This window comes from Rattus norvegicus, chromosome 6 (genome assembly GCF_021556685.1).
Source record: "Rattus norvegicus strain SHRSP/BbbUtx chromosome 6, alternate assembly SHRSP_T2T, whole genome shotgun sequence".
In the NCBI taxonomy this organism is placed as follows: domain Eukaryota; kingdom Metazoa; phylum Chordata; class Mammalia; order Rodentia; family Muridae; genus Rattus; species Rattus norvegicus.
Genome location: NC_141539.1, coordinates 89,368,396 through 89,378,795, shown reverse-complemented (window position 1 = coordinate 89,378,795; position 10,400 = coordinate 89,368,396). Strand labels below are relative to the sequence as shown.

At 35.6% G+C, this 10,400-nt stretch overlaps 1 protein-coding gene across 7 annotated transcripts in view; it reads right to left on the bottom strand.

Moving 5' to 3' along the window:
- Window positions 1–5,371: 5,371 nt before the first annotated feature.
- The window catches only part of Togaram1 (TOG array regulator of axonemal microtubules 1), a 64,389-nt gene continuing 59,360 nt past the window's right edge, over window positions 5,372–10,400 (bottom strand). For 6 of the 7 annotated variants that reach the window (XR_015621890.1, XR_015621891.1, XR_015621892.1 and 3 more), the window contains 3 exon segments: window positions 8,497–8,716; window positions 7,567–7,653; window positions 5,372–6,537 (listed from right to left, as the gene is read on the bottom strand). Coding sequence is in view for 3 of the 7 variants with exons in the window: in XM_087553209.1 (XP_087409335.1) it covers window positions 6,272–6,537; window positions 7,567–7,653; window positions 8,497–8,716 (573 nt within the window). In the remaining 4 variants the exon portion in view is untranslated. 7 annotated transcript variants of the gene reach the window in all.

Below are 10,400 nucleotides of genomic sequence, written 5' to 3'. Positions count from 1 at the left end.
CAGTCTAAAACTTCCTAAAAACACTACGGGCTGATTGAATCAAGTATTGTGAGTGTCGAAACTTGATTTGGGCTTGAAAGTTCAAGGCTCTGAAGGATTTGTACAAAAGGCTTCCAAGGCAGAGAAGCAGGAAGCTTTGTGTTGACGTCAGTTGTTTATAACTTAGTCCCCACTTTTAGATATTCTTTTAAAATCCCATCTTCCCTCAGACTAACAATTGAGCAAGCAAACAATTTTTCACTCACTGGTCTTCTGTCTATGGTTTCAGTAAAATCACAACTGGGTTTTTAACTCTTTCGTCTAGAATCAGTCTCCAGACTGTTTCTTTTAAAGATGATTCGTAGCGGTGTAACCACTTCAACTGCTTCTCTGCTCCCAAATAACCAAATCCTCCCCATTGGGCATTTCGTTTCCATGGGATTGTCAGACTTTTCCCTTTACCCCTCCTTGGGCAGTTTTGTATTCTCCAACAATCAGCAGCTTTTAAATGTATACCATCTGAAAGGGCAGTCAAGAGAAGGCATTTTTTAAAAAAGATTTATTTATTTTATGCATGCGTTTGCCTGTATGTATGTATGTATGTGTGTGTGTGTGAATGTATGTATAAAATGCGTATAGACAAATGCTTGCATTCCTATTGCCAGAAGAGGGCAGTCTTTAACAATCACATCAACTTTCTCAGAGTTTTACCTTCCCAAATTCTAATTCACTGCTCTAGAGCTCTTATGATTTGCCTAAACTGCGCTCATCACCACTGAAAACATAAATTATGCGGGCATCATGGTGCATGTCTATACTCAGACTTTGGTAGCGGCAGAAGAGGTGAGACTAGGCTACACAAAACTCAAAACAGCTGCAGCAGCAACAAAAAGAAAACTACACAAACCACTTTAAAAACCGACTGAGCCATAGTTTACCCTAAAATAAATTGTATATAAAAAATCTAAATACTAAATATAATGAAGAAAGAAGTGTTAGATGAAAATGCTGTGGTTCATAGTCTAATAGTTCTTGACTTTTCTAATGCAGCAACCCTTTAATACAGTGATGACCCAGCCATAAAATTATTTCATTGCTATTTCATAACTCTTTACTACTGTTATGATACCGAATACATTTACTTCTCCTGATCAATTCTATGCCAGCCTGCTCTGTTCTCTGGAGACTGACCCTTACATACTGTATCAGTGACCTTCCCTTGCCCGTAGGCTCCTGTTGGATCTGGCCAGTTGTCCTTGTCTGAATAGCATGAAGGAGTAAAGTTAGGGTATTCAGTTTGCATTCTCTATTTAGGGGTCTTAGGTCTGATGAAAGTGTCTCTGTCCATATAAGCTGCTGCTGCTTTCAGATTCTGCAGTTCCCTAAAGCCTGACTTTGCAAACAGTAACTCCTTGGGTTCTAGTCAGGGTTCTCTAGAGTCACAGAACTTACAGAATGTCTCTCTATATTGAGGGAATTATTGTGATGGCTTACAGTCTGTAGACCAACTACTACAACAATGGGCAGCTGTGAATGGGAAGTCCAAGAATGTAGTAGTTGCTCAATCCCACGGGGCTGGTTGTTTCAGCTGGTCTTCTGTAGAAGTAGGTTTTAACAAATGTGCTGGCAAGTAAATGCAAGCAGGCAAAGAGGAGGAAATCTTCCTCCTTCCAATGTCTTCATGTCTCTAGCAGAAGGTGTGGCCCAGACTAAAGGTATGTACCACCACACCTGGATCTGGGACTTGTTTTGTCCTTCAACTCATAGATCCCCTTGCCTTAGTCTCCTGGAGTTAAAGGTGTGTACTACCTTACCCTGGGCCTAAGCTTTTTATAACAACTGTGCCTCAAGATCTCTATGCCAAGATCCAGGTCAGAAACTTGTGTCTTCCAGCCTCAAGATCTAGATCACAGGTGAGCCCTCTAATTCTGGATTGTAGTTCATTCCAGATATATTCAAGTGGACAACCAGGAATAGCCATTACATTCCTCAAATCCTGATTTTGTTATTCCATCTACTTTTGAAAATATAGACTGGTGAAAGAGCAAAATGGTTCTTTTGAGACTATTCAGAACAAGGCTTCTTTTTTATTCTTTCAAAACATAAGTGGTACAGTTCTGCTATCTCTGCATTTAGGAAGGCCTTTTATTTTTTTCTTTGTCTCGCCTTCTCTTTCCTTTCAAGCATATAATGGGACTCACAGTTAGCAAAATGGTTCTATGGCAAATTAACACACCCATCGTATCACATGGGTTTCCTTGGTGTCTGTGTGTGAGGGGTGTGGGACAGAAATAGCTTAAGTATATTCATTCAAGAGGAATCCCACATAATTTAACACAGTACTATTAGCTATACTTTCATTGTGGATTAGCCACCTTCCTCTATTCATAATATGTATCTGTAGATTCATACTTCCAGGCCTACAGCCACTGCTTTCCCAACTGTCAATCTCATCCCGTGTGCTTTATTCTTTATCATTGTATCTTTGAAGATTTTTTTTTTTTGGTTATGTTTTTTTCCTTCAGTGTGAGATCATGTAGTTTCCTTTCTCTGTCTGGCTTGTTTCACTTAGCATGAAACTTTCAAAGGGAAAAAATTAGTAAGAAAACAAAGAATCCTATTTTTAAAATGTGCACATGACTCAAATAGCAAATAAACACAAATGGAAGAGCACAATCGATCAGAAGATGCTTGCCATTAATCCTAGGAACCTGCGTTCAATTCACTGAGTTCTGATAACAGGAGGAGAATATGGACTTCTGCAAGTTGTCTCTGACCTCCATACACATGCTGTTGGTTCTGTGCTTGTACACACACACACACACACACACACACACACACACACACACACACAAATATACAAAGTAAATCTAATTTTAAAAAGGCAAGTAATTGGCCAACAGATATGTGAAAAATCATATCCATCATCACCAAAAAAAAATACATTTTAAAAACATGGTAAGCCGGGTGTAGTGTTGTGGTCTATACTTGTAATTTCAATTGTACTGGAGGAATTGGCAGGACACTACTGAGGAATTGGCAGGAGAATCATCACTTAAGGCTAGATCCTATCTCAAAATCAAACAAGCAGACAACATAAAAACCACAATGAGTTCTTACACTAGTCCTCTTGGGATTCTTTCCCCCAAAGTCAAAGAGTGTTAGAAAGAAAGTAGAGAAAAGAAGCCTTGTATCTTGTTGGTGAAAATTAAAGTTATGCATACAGTATGATAAACTAAATTGAATTTTTTTAAATTTAAAATTAGAGTAAGTATATGATGCTCTGAATACTTAATTTTTTTAAAAAAAGTATTATTTATGTATATGAGTACAATGTAGCTATCTTCAGACATACCAGAAGAGGGCATCACAAACGGTTGTGAGCCACCATGTAGTTGCTGGGAATTGAACTGAGGACCTCTGGAGGAGCAGTCAGAGTGCTCTTACCTGCTGAGTCATCTCTCCAGCCCCCTTAAATATTTAATTATGCATGGTTATACAGCAAAAGGAAAAGAAATCAACACAATAAGATTTCTTCATGTCCATATTTATTACAGAATTATTCATGGTAGAAGAAATATGATATCTATTGTACTGGAAAGTTTTAAGTCAGCTTGATGAAAACTGAAGTCATCTGAGGGAACCTCAATTAAGAAAATGCCTCCGTAATGTCAGGCTATACTAAAGCATGTAGGGCATTTTCTTAGTGATTGACATGGAAAGGCCCAGGCCATTGTGGATGATGCCACCCTTGAGCTGGTGGCCCTAGGTTCTATAAGAAAACAGGCTGAGCCAGGCATGGAAGATCAAAGGCAGTAAGCTGGACTCCGCATCAGCGCTTGCATCCAGGTTCCAGTACTATTTCAATTCCTGTCCTGACTTCTTTCAGTGACAAACTACAATGTGGCAATGTAAGCCAAATAAACCCTTTCCAACTTGCTTTTGGGCATGGTATTTAATCACAGCAATAGTAAACATAAGACATCCATCTAAGTATCTTTCAATGGATCAAGAAAGTATGGTATATGCAAAAGGTACACACACACAGACACACAGACACACAGACACACAGACACACAGACACACACACACACACACACACACACACACACACACACACACACACTCTTCAGGCATAAAAGGAAACCCTGTCATTTGCTGCAGTTTGGGTGTAACTGGAGAACATTATCTAAGTGAAATGAAACAGGAACAGACACAAACATAATCAAGTGTGTAATTTAAGATGATCTAATGTGGGGTTGAGGATTTAGCTCAGTGGTAGAGCGCTTGCCTAGCAAGCGCAAAGCCCTGGGTTCGGTGCTCAGCTCCGGAAAAAAAAAAAAAAGATCTAATGTATAACCTAAAATGGTTGGATTCAAGGAAGTGGAGGTTAGCAGGACTCATGGGAAATATATTAAAGACACTAAGTTCTACTGAGAATTAGTTCTGTACATCTGCTGTATATCATAATGATTATGGTTAACAATAATGTATATTTTCAAACTGCATAAAAAGAGGCTTTAAGTGTCCTTACCACAAAGAAACACGTGTTATCTTATAATATATTTATAGGAGAGCATCAAATTGTACTCCATAAATATATGTAATAAATATACCCTCGCTTATGCAAATTACAATTATTTGAATATAAGCTTCATTATGAAATTAATATAAAGTTGTAATTTGATTCTAGAAGTTTTACCTTCAGAGTTCCTTAAAAATATTTATTTTCTGACCCTATTCAGAAAAAAAAAATCTTGTCAATTATAAACCTGAACTACAGGCCTATAGTTTACATATAAAAACATATGATGTCTTTGTAATTATAATGATGACTCTTCACTGTCCTCTCACTTACCTTCAAATAGGATCAGACTGTTTTTCTGTTTGCTTCCTCAAAAGTCACAAGTACACACAAAAAGCATTACTTTAGAAACAGGCCGACAGCAGCCAGGTACAGTACATGCTTATGATCAGTAAGCTCCTGGGTTCCTTCCACAGCACACGCCCTCCCCAGAGGCAGCCACAGAAACGGGAAACTCACTGATCCATGAACTTAAAAAAGAAAACCAGAGAATCAGAATTTAAAGATCAGATAACCTAGGAAGCGCAAGGCCCTGGGTTCGGTCCCCAGCTCCGGGAAAAAAAAAAAAAACAAAGATCAGATAAGACCTTAAAATGCATCTAGCCTAGCTCTTAGAAACCAGAGAAAAGAGCCTAGACTCACACCTAAGGCATGTAGCTTGTTTCCTGTAATTCAAGAATGAAAACTTGGGTCTTCTCTTAGGCTGCAGTGATAAAGCCCATGAAATAAAAAAATAGATCAGTATTAAAACTTGTTTTCACTTTAACATATATGAGAGTTAGAAAAATAGGACACCTGTCACACATCTACAGAAATAAATCCTTTTATTTTAAACATTCCTTTTCTTCTTTAAGATGCATACAGTACTTGTAAGCCCAAGAATTCTGAGAAAAACTATAGAAGACCTGGCACTATTTTTGAGAATTACACAAATGGGCAGCAAAATAACACCTTTATAAATGGACAGACATACACAAATTAAAAATTTAGTGTTTGCACACAAAAATAAAGTTACATTCAGCACGTTTCTTGAACGTGCGTTCAAATGTTTAATGTTTTCTAAGCTTTGGTCATCATGCTTTATTATAACTCTTAAATTTCACAATTGTGCAGATGATTAAACCCAAAAGTTTAGCGCATATATATATATATATATGTATACATATATATATATATAAACAGCAGCTATAGGAAGCTAATACTGCATAATCAGATTAGCAGACTGATTCAAAAACATGTTATTCACAATCAGCACACAAAGCTTATTTTGTGATAACAGTTAATTGACTTTTCTTCCACTTTATAAAACAAGGCAGAGTAATGAGACATAGCAGAACATGATTACATAATAAAAAGTATATTTTTAATTACAAATCTAATTGTACATATGGGGCAACAAATTGCAGTTTCTATAGAATAGTGCAAATGAGCAGGACTTTTCCCAAAAACATGTAAAATTTAGTTCATCCCAGGTGCCACAGATTTCATATCAGTTTATATTTCCTATTAATTTATATTCATTATTTTAGGTTTTCATGTGATGGCTATAAGGACAGATCTGTACTCACAGGTAGGCAGCAAATATACAAAGCCCCTGACTTAATTTACTGGACATGAAATTCAGGCACTCAAAATAAAAAATGTAACTTTAAAAAGATTTCATCTGTCATCACATAAATTGTTCATCATAACTAGTTCATTAAAAACTCATAATTCACTTAAAACTGTCACATCAAGTAATTCCTCTAAACTTTTTTTGATATGTGGTGGTTGAGATGCAGCCTGATTTAATAGATTCTGACCCATCTGTGTGAAAAGTGCTTTTGATAATTTAGCTGTGGCTGTTCGTATATTTCCGCCAGCTCCAGGCAGGGAGCCACTGTGTGTCATAGTTCCTAAGAGGTGCCATAAAACCACCAGCACTTTCTGTTCTGTGGCATGAGGCTTCCTTTGATAAAGCTCCATGACAATATCTGCAACAAAAGAAAGCGAACAACAGTCAGAGCTTCCCCAGTAACCCACGGATGTTAGTAACAAGGGTCCAGATATGGGCTTCCACCCTGGGCAATTGTCCTAAAATGTTAGGCCTTAATCACAAAACAAAACAAACAAATAAAAACAAGCAGGCAACGCTTGGAAAGATTGAGATTGTCAGGTGTCAAGGGTGCCCTATATATGACAACTAGTTCAGGAAAAAAAATGCTAAAGAGCTCAACATTTTCCAGATACAGGTAAATACAATTTATAGAGCTCAACTCATGAGCCTTTCATCAAACAAACAACACGAATCCTTCCTTCTTCCACAAGCGTCCACATTGACTCTAATGCCTGTGTAACAAATGACAGACTTTTCTCTCTTCCTTTCCCCTCTCCTCTTTAAACACTCCAGTGTTGGGCATCAAACCCAGATGTTCAGGAGTGCTAAGCAAGCAATCCATCATAGAAAGAACTACAACCTCAGTCCTAGAATTATTTTAAAGACTATTTTGGAGTACTATTTTGTAGACTATTACACAATTTATTTCTACTCTGAATAGCAATCATATTGAATTGACAGCTATATTAAATTAAATGGAAACACCCATCAATTTATCCTTAATATTATCTGCAGGAAAATAAACATACCTGGTGATCATCATATATATATGTCAATGTATATAATTTACTTACATAAAAATGGCTTTACATAAACTCTGTGCTAGGTATAATGAATATATCTCAATTAAAATTCATATTAAGAGTATATTACTTTAGAAATTATTTCTTAGGACTGGGGAGTGGTGACACTCCCAGTACTCAGAAAGCAGAGGTAAGCGGATCTCTATGAGTTCAAGGACATCTTGGTCTACAGAGGAAGTTCCAGGCTAACCAGAGCTACAAAGAAAAACTCTTGACTCCAAAAACAAAACAAAACAGCATTAACAACAACAACAACAACAACAACAACATAAAATAAACCCAAAAAACAAAAAGAAAGAATTTATCGCTTAAAGCTATTTTACCAGCAAGCTTTTCTGTCATATCTTGTTTTGCTTTTCCATTTAGAAACTGAGCTTTTGTGCAAAATGGCTGTAGAAGCAAGTAATTATCTAAAATAAAAAAATAAAAAGAATCATGTCTAAGAATGAGATCTCAATAATTCTGACTTAACAGCAATAATAAGAAAAAGAAGAAATTTCAACAATGCAGATGGAATAGCTTAAGAAGCCCACACACTTAATCCCTCCTTAGAGTTTTCTGTAACAGGTAAAGATGAAATGAAAATATCCATAAGACATTAAGGAAGCTACTACAGGGCATCTGGACATCTAAATTTCAAATGACGGTGGTGTTATTATAAAACAAGAAAATTGTTTTTTATGGAAAAGTGGTTTTTACATTTAATGATATTTTTAGAAAAGTATTTTTTTATCATAAATACATTATTTCTCCCTTCACTTTTCTCCTTCTAAACTCACATTTCAAAAGATTCACAACAAGTTATTCAGATCTCTGATTTCAGGGCCAGCCTGGTCTACAGAGTAAATTCTAGGACAGCCAAGAAACCCTGTCTCGAGTTAAAAAAAAAAATCAAAATACAGGTAGGTCCATGCAACTATTAATTTACTGACATGCATGAATCATTCTTTTAGAATGATTCTTATAGCTGTATTATATTCTATGTCCTGACATAGTTTCCATGTTGTCCCAAAGCATTTATGCTTTATATTTAAATCTATAATCCATTTTAATCTCATAAAAATGAGTTAAAGAATAAGCACACAATGAAAAAGATAATCAATTTAAGTATTTCATCACTTAATTTATGAAAAAAGTTTTAGATACACTATTAAATGAAAAATATTACTTATTTCAATATATAAAAATACATAGGACTAGAAAGCATGAATGTTACATCAAGATAATTTGAGTATCAATTTAGGATTCCTTACCTACATGTTGACTCAGGGCATGAACAACATTTGTGGCTGCAGCATAGATGCCTGGATTCTTGGAATTCAGATTGTTATCCACAATTGCAGGAATTAGCATATTGATTATAGGAGACAAGTTGTCTCTAAGCAAAGGAATCATTTTATGCATTGTTTCTAGAGCCACCAGATTCACTTTGCTGTTAGAATCATGAAGTCGAGACTTAAAAGCATCAAAGATCTGTAAAGTAAAACAATTGTTTATCCTATTGTCCTTTTTGCCATTTCATTTCTGCTTTACTCTCTCTCTACACACACACAGACACACACAATTTAGAATGAACTTAAGATAATAGAAACTTCAATTTGTTAAATTTAAATTTTACAAGTAGTAAAAATTTACTCTAAAAGATGTTTTAATGAATTAAGGTTACAAATGTGGCTTGAGGCCACTGTGAACCTGACTAATGTGCTATTAGCTTGAAGATGTGGATCAACCTCATTTGATGCTAAGGACTTGGAGAAATTGTGTATATCTTTATTCAGAACAAAAGATGAAGAAATTTTACTGTAGATAGTTTATATAACTTTAGTTGAAATTGTTAGGACAACTAGATGTAATGTCCCTCCCGGCCGTTAACTACAGTAAGAACCAAACCGCAGGCCGCAGGCTTCCACGCTAGGTAAGTGTTCCCTCACTAGGCTGGGTCTCTAGTGCCTAACACTCTCAGTTTGGGGTTTTTTGTTTGTTTTTGTTTTCCAGGCTGCTCTTGAACTAGCATGAAGCTAAGGATGACCTGGAACTGCAGGCATGCACCATACCCTAGTTCATGTGGTACTGGTCTCTAACCTTTGTGTGTTTTAAGCAAGCACTCTACATCCAGTCTTCTCAGAATAACATTTTATCAATACTTTAACAATTATTCCTTTTTCTTCAAATTTGTTAACTTTAATAATCTCAACACACTATATAATGGATGTTAAGTAAGCTTTAAGTCAGGTCAGGCAATCAAAGAGCTATTCTATGAAGCTAAGGCCATTAACTAATCATTTCTTATACTTACTTATTTTTAATTTTTCATGTTAAAAATAATTTAACCAAGAGATTTACTTTTATTTAACAGATACCAGAAACCTACTTACTGGAATATAGAAGTAATTATGGTATATTTGTCAAGTTTAATGTCAAGTTTTAAGTTTGGCAACTTAAAATGGAATTTAATTAGATTACTAATAGAATTAACTCAATTAACTTCTAGTAAACAGAAATAACCTGTGCTCTTACACTACATGTTTACCGATCTCCAAGCCCTTTGTTTATATAAAGATACATAAAAACAAAAATTATGTAATATATAAAGTAGGATAAAGTATATATCCTGATTTTGTATAGATTTCTAACATACATAAAAATGTTTTTTAAATTCTATTAATTTTTTTTATTTATACAAGCACACTGTGAATGTCTTCAAACACACCAGAAAAGGGCACAAGACCTCATTAGAGATGATTGTTAGCCACCACGTGGTTGCTGGAAATTGAACTCAAACCTGTGGAAGGACAGCTCTTAACCGCTGAGCCATCTCTCCAGCCCCCACATAAAAAGTTTTAATGTCTGTAATGAAGCCATACTAAGTTTCTTAAATTGTCATGTTTTTAGAGTATACACTTAGTCTCTCAACATATATTTACTAAAGCCAGGCTGAGAATTCTCAAAATATTAGTAGCTTACCAATATGTGGGATGTTTCAAAGAAACATTGATTTTCTTTTTCTTTTCTTTTCTTTTTTTTTTAACTATTTATTTATTTGTATATATATGAGTACACTGTTGCTGTCTTCAGACACACCAGAAGAGGGCATCAGATCCCATCACAGATGGTTATGAGCCACCATGTGGTTGCTAGGGATTGAACTCAGGACCTT